The sequence below is a fragment of the Prionailurus viverrinus genome, chromosome C2 (assembly GCF_022837055.1).
Source record: "Prionailurus viverrinus isolate Anna chromosome C2, UM_Priviv_1.0, whole genome shotgun sequence".
In the NCBI taxonomy this organism is placed as follows: domain Eukaryota; kingdom Metazoa; phylum Chordata; class Mammalia; order Carnivora; family Felidae; genus Prionailurus; species Prionailurus viverrinus.
Window position 1 is genome coordinate 133,573,834 of NC_062569.1, and position 18,625 is coordinate 133,592,458.

An 18,625-nucleotide genomic window follows, 5' to 3' on the forward strand; every position below is an offset into this window, starting at 1 on the left:
GTAAAATCCATTTACATTTTGATAGTAGTGAAAGAATAAATGCCCATTCAGGACTGAAAGAAAAATGAGCTCAGGCTAAAAAAGAAAAACACAGTCGTGCTACTTATCAGGCTGGGAAGACAGATGCTGATAAAAGCCAGCTGCAGAATTCATAGGGAACACAGTTTCCAAGGTTGTGGGGCAGGAGTAAACTGGAGACCACTGTGGCCTCCCCCATGATGCCCCCACTTTGCACTACTCCTCTTTTCCTGGGGCACTCCATTGCTAAATGGCCCTCATCTCCAGTTTAATCCCTGCTTCTCCTAATCCTCCCTCAGAAACATCATCTGATTTAGAACAGGTACACGCTTCTCTCAGACCGTCCTCAGAATCTTTCATAATCCCTCCTCTCTTGCCCAGTGACATGCTATGGATCCTTATAGTGCCTTCCTTATGGGTCACTCACCCTGATGGTGGCAGACTACACACCTCTCCTGTTCCGTTTAGCTGATTGAGTTTTAGCACTGGCCCTAAAACTGGAAACAGTGTTCATTAGAAGGTGAATGGATAAGCAAATTTATGTTATAGTCCATCAAAAGATAAAGCTCAGCATTGAAAAAGAATGAACTACTGATATACGCAACTGCATGGGTCAGTCTCAAAAGCCTTACGGTGAATAAAAGGAACACGACAAAAGGTAAATGTGTATTATTCCATTTATATGACTCTGTAAGAAGTGGAATGAATCTATAGTATGATAGAAATCTGATCAGTGGCTGCTTGGGGTGTGGCATGAGATCTCAACATGAGGGAACTTGCTTGGAAAAGGATTGGACCCGTTCTTAATGGTGGTGCTTATACATTCATTAAACCTGATCATCCCACAAGATTCAATTGTGTTGATTTTATTTTATGTACATTGTGCCATAATAAAAGTTCAACAGAAGAGTATGAAATCCAAGGTGTTAATCCAGTGTTTGGAGTGAGTTGAAAGTAATGGGTTTAGCAGCTGCTTAAACGGTTACCTAGAGAGACTTGGAATATAACCTCAGGTTTACCTTTTTATAACACTGCACTCTGGATAGTTTGGGGTTAATGTAAATGCAGTGTTAATTGGTCCTGGCTTTGGTAAACACATGTATCCCTATTATCAGCATTGTTTATTATAAATCCGTCGATTGGTGAGGTAGCAGCACTGAGAGAGATATGACGTGGTGGATTCTGCCAGAGGGCTAACTACCTGTCACACAGTTCAGAAGAATGGGTAAGGAGTGGAGGGAGGCAGAAGCTTCCTTGAGTCTGAAGTGGGTACTGTTCGCACCGTCCTTTCTTTTTTCAAATGTGCCCTTTGGAAAGGGGGGTGCACAGAGCTACCACCCGGGATGCCTGAGCTCATTCTTGCCTACTTTGTTTTGGATAAAGCTGAGTAAACTGGTGTTGATAACCTATTACAGTCTTTCAGTCCCATCAACTCTGGACTCAGGACCACATGATTATGAGTCTGTGGTTATGCGACACGCTGTGTGTTTAATCCTTGTAAACATAAATTCTGTTCTCTTACATGAAGTTACATTTCTTTTCTCAGTTAAGCCTTCAGGTACAAGATGTTATGTTGATGGATCAGAAGAAATTGGAAGTGACTTTAAACTAAAATGTGAACCAAAAGAAGGTTCGCTTCCATTACAATACCAATGGCAAAAATTGTCCAACTCACAGAAACTGCCCGCCTCATTGTTAGCAGGTACTGGTGATTTTGCAGTTGTACTATGTGCCTTTGATTTGTACTTAAGTTTGGTTAGGTGTGTGTGTGTATGTATACATATTTTCAAATTCCCAAATACCTTCCCTTTTCTGAATTCCATGAGAATTATTCAGTGTTTTATAATGACAACTTAGTGTCATATAATGTTAATGAAAATATTTTTATAGTGATTTCACTGCTTAGGATATTACAATATTTTGTTTCATACACACACACACATATTAATGTTTATTTATTTTGAGAGAGAGAGAGAGAGAAAACGAGCCAGGGAAAGGGCAGAGAGGGAGACAGTGGGAGAGAGGGAGAGAATCCCAAGCAGGATCCACACTGTCAGTGCAGAGCCCTACACGGGGCTCGATCCCATGAACTGTGAGATCATGACCTGAACCAAAATCAAGAGTTGGATGCTTAACCAACTTGAACTCAGCACCCTGAGATCAAGAGTTGCATGCTCTGCCAGCTGAGTCCAGCAGATGCCCCAATATTTTTTATAATTGTTGTGGCTCTGCCTCAGCTGAGACCTTACCTGGCTAAGGCAGTTGTGGTTACTGTCACTGGTGATACAAATGAACTGGAGGGACAATTACAGTTGGTCCTTGAACAACACAGGTTTGAACTGTGCGGGTCCATTTGTATGTGGATTTTTTACAGTAGAATACTGTAAATGTATTTTCCTTATGATTTTCTTAGTAACATATTCTTTTTAGCTTATTTATTGTAAGAATATGGTATATAATACACATAACCTAGAAAACATGTGTTAATGGACTGTTTGTTACTGTAAGGCTTCCAGAGTCAAGAGTAGGCTACTTATAGTTACATTTTGGAGGAGTCAAAAGTTATACCCTGTTCTTCAACTGTGCAGTGGATTAGAATGCTTAACCCCCACCCCCTTGTCCAAGAGTCAACTGTGTTTGCATTCTGGAGACCTGCAGATGTCTCCCTGGCAATTTATTCTGTTTCCAGGTTTAGCTTGTCTCACTTTTTTTTATTTTTATTTAAAAAAAAAATTTTTTTTTTAAATGTTTATTTATTTTTGAGACAGAGAGAGAGCATGAACCGGGGAGGGTCAGAGAGAGAGGGAGACACAGAATCTGAAACAGGTTCCAAGCTCTGAACTGTCAGCACAGAGCCCGACGTGGGGCTCGAACTCACGGACTGTGAGATCATGACCTGAGCCGAAGTCGGACGCTTAACCGACTGAGCCACCCAGGCGCCCCTCAGCTTGTCTCACTTTTACCTGGGTTGTCAAGCTTCATAAGGGCTTGCCTTTACTAAAAATTTAGCAATACAGTATTGTAAAAGTGGGTTTTGCCACACACACACACACACACCCTTTTTTTCCTCCTAGAAATGACTTCACCTGTTATATCTGTAAAAAATGCCACCACTGAGTACTCTGGGACATACAGCTGTACGGTCACAAACAGAGTAGGCTCTGATCAGTGCCTGCTGCGCCTGGATGTCGTTCCTCGTAAGTACCTTCTTTCTGTCTGTTGTGATGATGTTTGTTTCCATGGGCTTTATACAGCTTCCTTTGGTTCAGTCAGCAAGTGTGTATTAACGGCAAGGGATGCCAACTTTTAGCAAAGCACCCTGTGGCTCAGTGATTAGCTATTCTAAGTCATGGAAAGGAAAAAAAATACAAAATAAGATCTTCATTACTGTAATGACATTAAGAAGCTAAGAGTTGTCAAATCGACTCTCGGACCATGTTTCGCCATTATAAACACAAGCTATTTAGAATATTCTTATATGCCTGCCAAGATAGCTGTGAATATTAAAATCTTTTAGTTTTATAATTTTTATGCTTGAAATAGATTATACATTTCAGAAAAAAGTTCTTTCAGTGGATTTTCCCACTGGACCAAAAACTAAGTAATTTGTCTCTTAAAGTTAATATATGCTATGAACTCTGTCAGTGTGTATCCTTACCTTCAACATGACTAGATATAGGTTTTTGTTACTATTAATTATTTTCTTATTAACATCTTGTTCCAGCTTCAAACAGAGCTGGGACAATTGCAGGAGCTGTTGTAGGGATTTTGCTTGCTCTCGTGCTCATTGGCTTTATCGTCTTTTGCTGTCGTAAAAAGCGCAGAGAAGAAAAATATGAAAAGGAAGTTCATCATGATATCAGGTAATTAAGTGACATAAGACTTCAGTGATATAAACTAAATTGATTTGGTTTCCAAAGCATGAGTCCTCTTAACCATCTGAAGCATTTACCACTTTAAGAACTGGGTGAAAGCTGTAGCTCTTCCCCTCAATGCATTTGAAGGCTTTTACTTTCAATTTCGAGGGTGCAGAATCCACCAACCTCCGTTGTGCCCTGCCTTCTGCCCCAATATTGAATCCTATCGTAAGGGCCTCTGCAAAATACTTATCTCTAGACTGCCTACCTTCTCCCAGTAAGTGCAGGAATGAAATTAAAAAAAAAAAAAAAAAAAAAAAAAAAATGAGGGGCGCCTGGGTGGCTCAGTCGGTTAAGCATCCGACTTCGGCTCAGGTCACGATCTTGCGGTCCGTGAGTTTGAGTCCCACGATGGGCTCTGTACTGACAGCTCAGAGCCTGGAACGTGCGTCAGATTCTGTGTCTCCCTCTCTCTGCTTGCCCTCTATCTCTCTCTGTCTCTCAAAAATAAATTAAAAAAAAAAAACAAACATATAGTAAGGTTTGAAAAGAAAGACCTGATAGTATCAAGTGACATAGGTAGTTTATAGTACTGTTGATAATGTGATATTATTTTATTTTTTAACATTCTAAGCCAGTAGATCTTAACTAGAAGTGCATATTGTGTTATAGAACTTTTTTAAAAAATGATAACATGACCTAAATAACATCCAGGAAATAAATTGACATTTTGATAGGTCTAGCATGGGGTCTGGGCACTTGAATTCTTCTTTTTCTTTTTTTCTTTTTCTTCCTTTCCCCCCTCCCTCCCTGACTTCCTTCCTTTCTGTCTTTCTTTCTGTCTTTGCATCCACACCCAGCTTGATCCCACAACCATGAGATCATGACCTGAGCTGAAACCAAGAGTCTGATGCTTAACCAACTGAGCCACCCGGGTGCCCTTGGGCACTTGTATTTTTAAACTGCACCAGAGGTACTCATATATATTCTTTGTCAGTGTTTGGTGTGAAAATTCTTATGCCTAAATGCTCAGCTTTTGCAAATTTAAATCTGCTAAATTTTCAGCTAAGGTCTTAGATAAGTAACTTTCATAACAAAAAGGTTTTTTTTTTCTTTCTTTCCTTCTTTCCTTTTTTTTTTCGGTGGAAATACATCTGTGAGTGTTAGTGCTTTATCAACTGCAATGTGTTGCCTGACTCTAGACTATCTTAATCAGTGATAGTAGAGTATGAAGATATTTGAGGTTTGTTCCTTATAAGACAACATTATAGAAACATACATTTTTGTAAATTACATTTTTCTGTGGAGGTATACACTCTGTAAATGATAGATTTTGGACAAAAGCACAGTTCATGACATTGTACCTTACTGTGCTTGCTTTATTTGTGTCACACACAGTTTTATATACCTGGTACTTAGAGGATCTTTTCTCACTCCTGTCCATTTTTCACAGCTTATATAACTGTAGGTTTTTAGAAACTTGTTCTTTGACCTTGTGTTGGGATCTTTGCTTTCTAGGGAAGACGTGCCTCCTCCAAAGAGCCGCACATCCACTGCCAGGAGCTACATCGGCAGCAATCACTCGTCCCTGGGATCCATGTCTCCTTCCAACATGGAAGGATATTCCAAGACTCAGTATAACCAAGTACCAAGTGAAGACTTTGAACGCACTCCTCAGAGTCCGACTCTCCCACCTGCCAAGGTAGCGGCCCCTAATCTAAGTAGGATGGGAGCGGTGCCTGTGATGATTCCAGCACAGAGCAAGGATGGGTCTATAGTATAGAGCCTCTGTGCTTTCATCCAGGCTTTCCATCTCTCTTTCCTTCTCTTCAGATAGGGAAGCCAGTTCTGTTTTAAATTCTGCTACCAGCCTCAAAATAGATCAAAAAGAAGTTAACTGGAAACTGAGAGTTATACTTTAAAAAGTTTTGTTTGGGGAAAAAAAAATAATAAAAGTTATGTTTGGTTATTGAAATAGTAAAGGCATTGAAGTCACTAAAGACATTCACCATCTGAAAAAAATTTCCTTTAGATTGATTTGATAAGATTTCTAAATATTAATACTTAAAATATAGCACTTTGAATATGAAATCATAGGTGAAGAAATTGGTGAACTTACATGCACTCCGAGTTGATACTTGAATCATCTGAAAGTGGTACTTACTTTTTTCTACCATTATTTTTAGATTGCTTTTCTCAATTTGTGATCAGATAGTTCCCTCCAAGTTGATAAAGAAACATTCATGGCAAAAATATTTATGATACATTTATGTTTGTTCTTTTTATAGCTTCTTAGAAAAGTCATTTAAATATGAGTTTGAAATCCTTCTAATAACGTAGAAAACAGTACAGTATTCTAGAAATTGCTACTTTTACTTCAGAATCATTCATAAACCTTGTCTATGAAATGATTTCTTAACTAGTTGATAGACTGCTATAGGCAACAGGGACGCAGTAAGCTCTTTTATATGCTAAAATAATGGAGCATCTCTCTGATTTGTTTAGAAAATTTGCTGTCAGCTACATACAGCAATGACACTAGTTAGGGGTGCAATAGTGAGTATGGGTTCTGTTGAGGAGTAATCCGAGGGCCTTGAGGCCTATCATGGTCTTCAGAACAATGACCAGCCAGAAACAGGATGGAATATTTTGCAGTTGCAACTAAATACTAGCCCTGGACAAGATATTTTTGTAACAAAAATTATGGCTCATGTATTAACAGTTTGAAATTCCCTAATTATGGGTTCCAAATTTAAAAGCATTTTTTACCTGGTTGGTTCAGTGTGGTTGTTTTTGGCGGGGGCGTGGGGGGTGAGCTTTGTGGTTGGTATTGCATATTATGTGTTCTAGAAACATGTAATCCTAAATTTACCCACTTGAATTTAGTCCCCGGAGGATATTTTCTTTCTAGACTCAGAAGATGAAATAATTTTAAGCTAGTAAGTGTCCTCCATCAATTCTGTATTTCAGACTTGGGAGGGTGCATAGCTGCTCTTGTATGGCCAACATGTCTGTGTAGTTGCAGAAAATGAAGGTGAGCTTTGAAAAGAATGAGCCTTAGTTTTGTGAAAGTGATTTATTCTTAATAAAAAGCAAGAAATGAAAGGAAAAGGAGTAAAAGGTATACTCTTAACTGCCAAATGTGTTAAATACTGTGGTAGTAGAAGAAAGTGAATTTCTTGTATTTCCCTTAAGATTGTGAGGGAGTGTGGATATAGTCAAATGAGCCAACAGTTTTCTTTTATAGTAAATAAGGTTTGCAATAAATATTTCACTAGCTCTAAAACCTTTTCCCTAGATTTTGGTAGGGAGTTGGTTTCTGTAGATCTCTTTGGGTGCTGTGGTGGTAAATGCTACATTATAAATTAATGTTGGTATGAATTTGAGATTAGGCAGAATACGGTGTATACTTTATAATTAATGGTGAACTTAAGCTGAATGTCTGTGTAATGGATTAGTGTATAGTTTTATATATTTGGAAGCATTTTTTTTAGGTAGGTTTTTAACCCTACATAATATTGCTTTTATACTTGTGTTAACATTTTCATCTGTGCCTTTGGGTAATTTAATTTTTATTATGAATTTCTGGTGCCTATGAGCTAGCTATCACCTGAAAGGTGCTTAGAGGTGAAGGTACTGTTCCTAAAAAACACATCACTGTGACACGTTTCTCTTTTCATACTTTGAATCTTGCCTCCTCTTCTCTATTCTTTTTGGGTGCAGCTTAACTGTGTTATTCATAAAGATTTTAAAACTTCAACACCCCCAACACTCTTTGTGTTTATGGTTTTATAACAGTAGCTATTTTTGAATGCCAGATGTCTGGCCTGTTTTATATGATAAAACTTATAAGATAGTATAAGAATAAATAACAGATCACAAAGTTCAATTAATAAAAAAAAAAATCTGGTCCTTCCTGTTACCAGTTTTCATACAGTGTCAGTCAGTCTAAGTAGGAATTACCATAATAGGTGGACATGTAAGACTTTCTAGTGTAGGATTTGGCTATAAGTAAAGTCCATACCACCTACAACCTGAGAATGGAGCTTGTAAAAACATCAGTTGCGTGACCTGAAAATAAAAAGACTTGCCGGGTGTGATTAAATTTCAAGGACAGAATTCAGTTTGAGACTTAGTTCTCCAGCTGCTCTCATTGTAAATTTCAGTCTAATCCAAAAGTCGGATGGTACTGATAACTTCCCAGATAATTCTCAGTGATAATTCAGTTGAACTAGAGATCGGGTATTTGTTCTTTACTATTGGTAATCACCAAGCAGTTCAGCCAAAAACTGTAATTCGTGCGTTTCCATCAGAAAGCCAGTGTCTGTCAAGATGGGCACTGCATCTGTGAAGACAAACAGGTTGATTCTACTGTACCCTTGAAAGACTGGACACCATCTTTTTCAGTTCCATTTGAATCATTTGAAAAGAAACGAAAGTGTAGAGTATGAGTTCTGTGCTTTAAATATGTAGTTTACTGGTTTTCTTTTTCTTTTTGGCAATCTTAGCAGTATTCCCGTTAGAGAACCCCCACAATTTCTTACTGAAGACACTGACCAGTTATTCCAGGCGAATAACTTCCTTTAAATTTGGGCTATCTACCATGGAGTTGTTACAATGGAAACAGAGCCTAAGTATGTCTGGGGGGGGGGGGGGTTAAATGAAGAAATGCAGTTAGATTATGGATATGAAGAAATAGTTGACTTTTGTTAAAAATAATTTTTAAGATTGAGTTCTGGAAGTTTGGAGCAAGTGAAGGGGCAAGTAAACGTGATTAAATATAAAAAGAACTTGCTGCATGAAGTTGGATATCAAATTCTATAATGTATGACTTCTTAAAATAACTGTTTTGTCTTTTTGTGTGCGTGTGGCATGTAAATTTGAAGTTCTATGAATGTTTAAAGTTTTTTTTTCTAATCTCTTCAATTTCCACAGTGTTTAGGGCTGTCAGATGCCTTATTCCAGTGTGAACAGAAAAAAAAATTTATGTGGTTAATGCTTTGATGTAAGGAGTAGTTGTAGAAAATGTTGGCACAATTTTAACTTTTTAGTGGCTTGTGACATTATATATATATATATATGTACATATATCTTTATAATAGCCATGTGTTTAGTAGTATAAATGTTCTGGGCAAGTTTTAGTATTTCAAATGCCTTTAGACTTGGAATAGAGGCAACACATTCTGCAGTTGGATTTTTTATTCATTTGCCTGTTTTGACACTAAAAAAGGTCTATAACTGAGCACAAATTCTACAGTGTTACAGAAGCAGGGAAAAATAATAAATTTGTGAATTGTGGTTCTGTTTATCTTATAGATATCAACAAATATTTTGCTTCATCTAATCTCATATTAAAGTTACTAAAATTATTATTTAAAATTATTTAAAATCAAGTTTAAAAAATACCTTATTTTGTAATTTTAAAAGTGTGATGATGTCCGTTGGATTTGGCTTTGGTCACGAACACCAAAAGCTCCAATCAGAGAACTCTGTTTTCTGCTAATTTATTCAATGGGAAGTGTTAAGAGAACCACAATTTATTCACTTACTCTCATTCCTAACTGTGAACTTTTGTGATAAATACACCTGTACTACTGATAAAAAATATTTTGACACTTCACATATGCAAGTAGAGAATTGATAAGTGTCAGTTTCAAAAGTGATTTTGTATTTAAAGTTTCTGGCTTAAGTATCCAATGGTGCAGATTTTGAAATTTGTAAGAACAAAATTTGTTTTTAAAAAAACAAAAACTTGCTCTAGTTTTGTGACCTTGTGTACTTTTGAAATAAAATGAAGAAAGCAGTTTTCTGCCTCGTGTGGCTTCATTGTGCCTCTTGAGAAATGTCTACTTTATAAAACTTCAATAATGCTATTCCTCAGGGTTTCCTTTTCTCCTCCCCTCCTTGCATCCTTTATTGAACAGAATAAAGATCAGACTATCACACTTCATGAAAACATGTCAAACATACTTCTCTTTCCCCACTCTGTGCATTTTCATGACAGCATATAGCATAATGTAATATTTGGGGTTGAAGCCTCCACAGAGTTTGTGATCAGTTCACAGTTTGGAGCATGAACTCAAATTTGAGTACTCCAAGAGTAGCATTAAGTACATACACAGCTAGTTATGGTTCATTGATTCTAAGCAGTGACTACAGGAAACAGAATGAGGTAGTAATACCTCTGTAAGAAGACACTTAGGAATGTTTTGTTTAGTGCAGGGTTTTTCGATCTTCCCACTTGTAGCATTTGGACTGGATGATCCTTTGTTGGGAGGAACAGTGTGCGCTGTAGTATGTCGAGCAGCATCCCTGGCCTCTACCCACTAGACGCCAGTCGCATTCTTTCTTCTTTCCCAAGATGTGACAGTCAAAAATGTGTCCAAACTTTGCCACATATCCACTGGGATGGGGGGCAAAATTGGTTTAGTTGAGAACCACTGGTTTATATTAATGTGAAATTGTCTGCTCCTAGATTAAAAGATTAAAAGATAAAGATAAAAAGATTATAAAATAGGCCTTGTAGTCAGACATAAACTTCTGCTCATTACTATATGCTTTACTTAGCTTCAGTTTCCCGCTGTTTAAAATGGGGATACAAATCGTCACAGGGGATGTTGGATGGTTCTAAAGAGAGAACTGATAGAATAATGAAAATTCTTTGCATTCGTCCCTCATAGCTGGGATGCTGATAGGGATTCACAGATTTTCAAAGAATCAAGGTTTCAATAAACTATGCTAAGTGAAACTACTGAGTATAATTTAATGCCTTTAATTTAGTCCATACTTTAATCTTTTAAAAATTTTTTTAATGTTTTTATTTATTTTTGAGAGAAAGAGACCCAGAACAAGTGGGGGAGGGGCAGAGAGAGAGAGAGGGAGACACAGAATCTGAAGCAGACTCCAGTGTCTCTCTGAGCTGTCAGCACAGAGCCCGATACAGGGCTTGAACTCATGAACTGTGAGATCATGACCTGAGCCAAAGTTGGATGCTCAACGGACTGAGCCACCCAGGCACCCCTCATATTTTTATCTTAATTAGCCAGATCACATTTCTGGCTAATTAAGTACCAAATGGCAAAACTGATGAAATTCTTGAAATTTGAGATAAAATTGAATATAATTTTTTTAAGTTTATTTATTTATTTTGAGAGAGAGAGAGAGTGTGTGTTGTGCACGAGCAGAGAAAAGGCAGAGCAGGTGAAGAGAGAATTCCAAGTAGGGTTTCAGTCACGGCACGGAGCCCAACTCTGGACTCATGAACTGTGAGATTATGACCTGAGCCAGGATTAAGAGTTGGACGCTTTACTGACTGAGCCACCCACGCCCCTAAAGTAACTTGTTTTTAAGTAAAAACGGTCTACTTTTAAGTCTAAGGCATAATCAAATGTAATTTTCTAAATGCAGTAAAGGTAACAAAAGATGAAAAAGCCAGTCCTAGGAACTGAAGCTCAGTTTTTCTTGCCATTTCTGAAATCAAAATCAGATGTGAATGTGTTGTTACTTAAATGATTTTTCTAGATTTGATAACCATGGTGGGGGAGGGGGTGGAGGGGGAAGCGCTGTTGCCCTGAAGTGTAACTGCAGGAAAAAAAATTTCTAGAGTTAATCGAAGGACCAAGAAATAAATTTCAGGACAAATCCATGGTTAGTTTGCTTCTCATTTCACCGCTGAGCTGTGAAAATTCTAACTCTAATGGGGGAATGAGAAAGGTGGGAGAAGATGTAGGAAATTAGAGGTAAAAACCAATGTCAGTCCCCAATAAAGTACCAGAAGCCGTCATGATCTTGACTATCTTCCCCTAAGACCTTGTCCCTTAATCCACTAACTAAATCTTAGTGGATTGGTTGTCTTCAAATGTAAATATGGTCCAATTAAAAACCAGGTCATCTTAACCTAATGTAGAAGATCTTGCAAGGTCCATTCCATTTCCCTATGGTTTGTTACCTCCATAGCTGCAGATGCACCTTCACGCAGTAGACACACTCAGTAGCTGAGGGGCTTTGGTTTTGGACCTTTGTGGGTATGCGATTTCTTCAACCAGAGAACAACCCCTCGTTTACCTGTCCTGCTAGTGTCAACTGAGTCATTTTTCCTGATATGTACCCCTGTTCCTTACTTATAAATTGGGGGTGCATCTGAGCTCTCAACACTGCCAGCACAGGTCTTTGAGGGCACAAAGTCTTTTCCATTCCGTTTGTTGAACATGCTTAATATGCCCTTTTTCAAGTTTGAAGCTGATTTGCTCACCTCATCATACTCAGTGCCTAACTCTGACTTGCATATTACTCAGTAAATGCTGAGTGAATTTTTAGAAAGGAAACTACGTAAACACTAGGGGCAAGTTTGCATTGACTTGGTATGTGTCCTATGTTCTGCAAGACAACTGCCCTGATCTCTTCCAAAAAGACTGTATCCGGAGAAAAAGTGTGAGTATGTGTGGTGAGAGGAAAAAGTGTGACATTGCTTAAAAAGTTAACTTAGACAAGTACAGAACGGGGTGACCTGATTGAATAGGAACAAACACTGAAACAAACCTAATTATTATAAAAACCTGGAGAAGTGGAGAAGCATTTTAGAAGTAAACCTGTAAAACCTTCCTCAGATTCTGAATAGTCTGGAGTCAAGTTAGTGACTGTTTTCTCTCCAGGGTTATTTTGGTAATAAATGAAATTCCTTGCAGATGACTGGTTTCCAGGCCAAGTCATTAATGGTAGTATGTTTTTTTCTCGGGCTTCACAAACTTCCAGAAATATTTGAATACACCTTTAGAGAAGCCAAGAAACTTACGTACTTAAATATCATTGCCTAATTGTGATATACTAATTTATCTTGGTTTCAGAATCCAGGGCAATCTACTTAGATGGCTGGAACACCATTTCTTAGAAGATTTTAATTTCAAACAAACATAGAATGTCAATTGTTTTCAAGTCTTTTTAAATGATTAGTTTTCTGAAATGACTAGTCATTTATAATTAATTTCTATGTATAATTGTATTAGTTTGTTAGGGCTGCCATAACAAAGTGCCACAAACTGGGTGGGTTAGACAAATGTATTATCTCCCATCCTGGAGGCTAGAAGTATGAGATATAGGTGTTGGCAAAATCAGTCCCTTCAGATTGCTGTCAGGGGAGGATCTGCCCAGGCCGCTCTCCTTGATTTGTAGGTGGCTGTTCCTCTATGGGTATCTGTTTCTGTGTCCTAACTTTCCTTTTTTTTTTATAAGGATACCAGTCACGCTGAATTAAGACCCACACTGATGACCTAATTTTAACAAACTGTAACTTCAAGGACCCTATTTCCAAATAGGGTCACATCCTGAGGTACTGGGGATTAGGACTACTACCTAGGAGTTTTGAGGCACACAGTTCAACCCATGTCAGTAATGATGACTGGAAATTATGATGAAGAACTAATAAAATAGTGAAAGTTGGTGTGGAACACATGCCCAGAGAGCTTCTTTGCTTACTTTTTAGCAGTGTAATAAAAATATCAGCACACAGGGCACCTGGGTGGCTCAGTTGGTTAAGCATAGGACTTCGGCTCGGTTCATGATCTCACGGTTCATGGGTTCGAGACCCGTGTTGGGCTCTGTGCTGACAGCTCAGCACCTGGAGCCTGCTTCTGATTCTGTGTCTACCTCTCTCTCTGCCTCCACCCTGCTCATACTCTATCTTATGTTTCTCACAAATGAATAAAATGTTAAAAAAATATATCAGCACCTAAATAACTATGCCAACAGCTATTTCATGGTTGTCTGTCTCCCTCATTCCTAAACCAAGAGAGTATGTGTGATCTTGATTTGAAAACTGGAGTGACTATATATGCTGTTAACCTCATATCTGCTTGTCAACTGGAAAAGTAGTTGATGGAATGGTTTTGATTTGTCTTTCCTTATGAATCTTGCTGACAAGATGAAACTGTTTTTCTGGAGAAATAGTTTTTAACCTCAGGAATATATGGAATATATGAAGAGGTGATGGACCACTGTAGAAAGAAAAAAAGAATCCACCTGATTATGGAAGCAAATAGATGGCCACTGCTCTACAATCACCTCTATGATCTAGACAAAAGTTGATTAAAACTCTGCTTCTGGGTTAATTGTCTTAAAGCACTTAGGTTCATTTCTTTTGCTCAAAAGCTTTCCAGGACAACCTCTAACTTGAAGTTTATACTCTGGCCTGATTTTAGACTTTCACAACGGGCCCTCCAACTACCACACTTATTTGATGCTTACACTTGCATATACATGTTTTGTTTTTTTTTTAAATAAAGTTTTATACAGTTTCCAGTTTAGCAAATATTTTCATATTATTCTATACATTTTTATCTTTTATGTATCTACCCACCTAAAACAACCATATTTGTCTTAAAACTATATATTGTGTCATAGTGATACACCATAACTTTATTTAACCAGTCTCCAATTGAGGGCCATTTAAATTGGTCCCATCTTTTTAATATAATGAGTAAAAGTACAAGCAGTATATTTGTATATACATTATTTTGCATATGTATAACTATATCCTTAAGGTAAATGTCTAGAAGAGGTGCTGAGTCAAGAATATTCTGATAGCTATTATTAACATACCTTCTTACAGCACTTTGTCTTGCAGTGGATTAGCGTGCTTAGCTTCCCCCAAATCCTCACCCATACTCTTACCCAACTTTTTGATCTTTCCCAATTTCTGAGAAGAAAATTCTCTCTTTAAAATTGTATTTCTGTTTTTTCACTTGAATATCTTTTCCCGTGTTTAAAAGCCCTTTGTACTTTTGAGAACAGTGCTCATATGCTTTGCTCAGTTTTCTTTTGTACTGATTTTGCTAATTTGGAGAAGCTCTTAAATATTAATAAAAATTAGTCCTTTGTGGTGTGAAATGAACTATTTTTTTTTTTTTTTTTGGCTAGGCTACCCTTTCTCTTTCACTCTGATTATGGTTTTAACCCTTTCCTGATGGTGTAATCCAAATCCTTCCCAAACCATCCTCCTGGTGCAATCTGCCTTCTCCCTTCTTGAAACTGTACCCTCAGAGGAAGCTGAAGGTCCCGTGTCTTTCCATGTTCGCATGGAAACTTAAGCAGATGTCAGACCTTTCAAAGATGGGACATCTTTACCCAGATGTTCAACACACAGATTCAGTAACCTTGGTTGATGATCAAATTGCAGGAGCTCTGTGTTCACATCAAGCCATTGCTTCATGTACTCCCATCACAGTGTGTTTTTTAATTTATCTTTCGTTTCTAGTTGCTGGTGTTTTGGCTCACAGCATTTTAAGGGAATCAGCACAAACTAAAGTAATGAAGAAAATGAGTTCTCTTGCACTTAAAAAGAAGAGGATGTGTATGTCACATGTTAGGTCAGTTATCACACACTCTCCCAAATTGAATGTTGGCTACCCTCACTGTGCTCTTTTAATGTTGCTAAGTAGGACTCTTTCCCTCTCACATAGTCCCAGAACTGTCAACAGCGAGAACCTTCGTAGGGAACAGAATGAATGACCTTGCAATTCTAAGGAGAGTGGGATATAGAAGATACTAATGACTGGTTTGCAACCTGTTGGAAAATCACAGTCCTTTGACATTCAGCCTCCAGTAGTATTTTGATCTACTAACAAGAAGGGGACTTATTATGTGTTCACAGGAACAATAGCACAAAGTAAAATTAATCACATGAATTATCATCTCTGCTCTGCCAACTAAAAAATACTTTGTTCTACACTCAGGACAGAGTAAATATACATTGTATAGTACCCAACAGGGCTTTTATGAGCATGTTTATAAGTTTAATTTAAACCTTTTTGTAATATGGGCAACAAATTTGTGATATAGTTAAGAAAATTGACATGGCAGTTTAAGTTTTGTAAAAAGACAAAAAACCTAAAATACCCATGGGCTACACTATCTAGTTCAATATCATTTCAGGAAAAAAATAAAGATCCAGAAAGGTTTTGATCTCCCCAGGCCACATAATTAGGAACAAACTCCAGGTCACCTGACTCCCGATCTAGTATTTTTCTAAGAACCTCCAGTTCTTGGCAGTCTGGGCCCCTTGAGAACCATTTGAAAGAAAGAAAAATGGGAATTTGCAATGTGTGGCTGTCTCATCTCTCACTGCTCCCACCAACACCAGCCAGGCAGGCCAGTGGAAAAGAGCAGACTCTGGCCTAACTAGTGCTTTCTGTGCATAAACGTGGTCACTGATGCCCAGGGCACGCTGAGCATTGACAGCTGCATTCTTCTCCCAGATGGAGTGATGGTCCCATGGGGGTTATGACTGGCGTGCACGTTGTTTGGTACCACGCCCATGTATGCTTGTTATGTTGCTGATTACAAAATTTAAGTAAATTGTACATAGCAGCTATACTAGATGTGGCAAAGACAGCATATGTAAGGAAATGATTCTGCTTCAAAATATGTTGGTTTCATTTGACTATAAAGAACCTAGGCTTTAATTAGGATCAATATGGATGTAGGTTATGGGAAAAAGAAAACATAATTCTTAGCAGTAGACCCATATTCTAAGAAAAATTCTTAACTACATGATTTGGTGACAGAAAGTATATTGGTACATTTTAAGCATTTAAAAAATTTTAAGAGATATATCACTTTTAATGGTTTTCCACTTAAAACTTTTTTTATTGGCACTCCTGATTGTGTCTGGGGAGAAGGGTTTTACTGTAAACCTGCATGCCAAATGCCTGTCAGGTCCTGTATTTTAACTTTTTGTGTCTTCCTTCCCAGATTTCACAGTATCAAGCATCACAAATGGTATCTTCAAAATTATTTTCCAAAGGAACTTATTAGCTATCCATATCAGATTTTAAATATAGTCTGTCTTATCACTGGGAAACATGAAATAGATTTCACTTAGTAATAACTCAGATGACAAAACAATTTCACGTTTTTCGTGTTCCACTAATCTTAGAGTTTCAAAAATTTCATTTTTAATCAGTAAATTTTGTTTCACTTCTTTTAAAATTTTTAATGTTTATTTTTAAGAGAGAGAGAGAGAGCAAGAGCAGGGGAGAGGCAGAAAGAGAGAGGGGAGACAGAATTCAGAGCAGGCTCAAGGCTCTGAGCTGTCAGCACAGAACCAAACGTGGGGCTCAAACTCACAAACTGCAAGATCGTGACCTGGGCTGAAGTCAGATTCTTAACCCATTGAGCCACCCAGGTGCCCCTATTTCACTTCTTTAGAAGAAATGTTTGGTGGATTTATAAGATGCAAACTCAGTTTTTTTCCTATTGAATTTAGTGAAATAGTTAATCACACTGGCTTATTAATTTAACTCAAAAATTTATCATCTATACATTTCTGTGTGAATTCAGTTAGCAGTTCTGGTACATGATTAACCTGTCCATAATATGAAACTACTAAAAATAATGTTTTAGAATATGTTAATTACCTAGAATTTAAAATAAAAATTTAAACTAAATTAAAACATATATTTAGAGAGAAAATAAAAAATTGTTTAGAAAATCGACATAAGAAAGTATTTCAAAATATCACATTGTGTAACCATAAAACGAACATAGTTCTTAATACAACAGTATAGGAGTATGTAAAGTAAAAGTTCCCTCTTTTAAACATCCCCATCTACTAAAATATTAACTGTGGTCATGTCTGCTGGGGGTGATTATAGGTGATTAATGATCTTTCTGTGCTGTTCCTTTTTTTCCAAAATGAACATTACTTTTGTTAACAGAAAAATAATTCTAATAAAGAAATTTTGTGTACAGTGAATATGGCATTCTGAGTTAGAATTCCCCATTACTAATGACAATTCTACATATAGATCCATAGGAAAAGCAGTGATTTAAACAACAGCCACTTAAAAAAAACAGTATAACCACTAATGCTTTTCATGGAAAAGGGAGATTTCAAATACAGCCTTCTGCTTTGAAGTTGGAAAAGAATATCTGATGCCCTCTTGTGGCCAAATAATTTTAATAAGGTAATTTATTCCTTTTCATTTAAATCAGTCTGCATCAAGAGAATTAACACCAAAACATCGATGCTATTGCTTTGTAAACGACAAAAATGCTCACATATTATTCTTAACAGTTTAGCCTATCTTCCCAACATGTGTCCTGGATTTATCCTGCCAGGGTTTGAAGCTTTTGTTAATTTAGGTCACCGAGGCAACTTGAATACTTGAGACACAGTGTCCTCAAATGTAAGCTGAGAATAGTAGAACATACATAGGTTTATCTTAGAATGGAAGGAAGGGACTTACTGGCAGTACCTGTCACACAATATGGTGATTATCTTCCCACATCAGTAGACACAGATCATTCTTTTATTGGCCTCATGTTCTTACATAGTATGAATGAATTATAGTCTTATTATGGCAAATGATGCTGCATCAATTATTCATTTTTATACATTTGCAAAAGTATTTCCATAGGTTATCTTCCAGGTATATAGAATTTGAATTACTGGATGAAAGAATATGCGCATTAATGGGGCGCATGGGTGGCTCAGTCGGTTGAGCGTCCGAGTCCGACTTCGGCTCAGGTCACACTCTCGCGGTCTGTGAGTTTGAGCCCCGCGTCGGGCTCTGGGCTTATAGCTCAGAGCCTGGAGCCTGCTTCCGATTCTGTGTCTCTCTCTCTGCCCCTCCCCCGTTCATGCTCTGTCTCTCTGTCTCAAAAATAAACGTTAAAGGGGCGCCTAGGGTGGCGCAGTCGGTTAAGCGTCCGACTTCAGCCAGGTCACAATCTCGCGGTCCGGGAGTTCGAGCCCC

At 37.7% G+C, this 18,625-nt stretch overlaps 1 protein-coding gene across 2 annotated transcripts in view; it reads left to right on the forward strand.

Moving 5' to 3' along the window:
- CXADR (CXADR Ig-like cell adhesion molecule) overlaps nucleotides 1–18,625 on the forward strand; it is a 57,356-nt gene that overhangs the window by 33,850 nt on the left and 4,881 nt on the right. The window contains exons 4-7 of one of the 2 annotated variants that reach the window (XM_047875546.1): nucleotides 1,565–1,720; nucleotides 3,093–3,215; nucleotides 3,743–3,881; nucleotides 5,394–5,577. In XM_047875546.1, the coding sequence (XP_047731502.1) occupies nucleotides 1,565–1,720; nucleotides 3,093–3,215; nucleotides 3,743–3,881; nucleotides 5,394–5,577 (602 nt within the window). Of the gene's footprint in view, nucleotides 1–1,564; nucleotides 1,721–3,092; nucleotides 3,216–3,742; nucleotides 3,882–5,393; nucleotides 9,679–18,625 lie in introns of those variants that run through there. The other variant, XM_047875545.1, reaches the window with a different exon arrangement.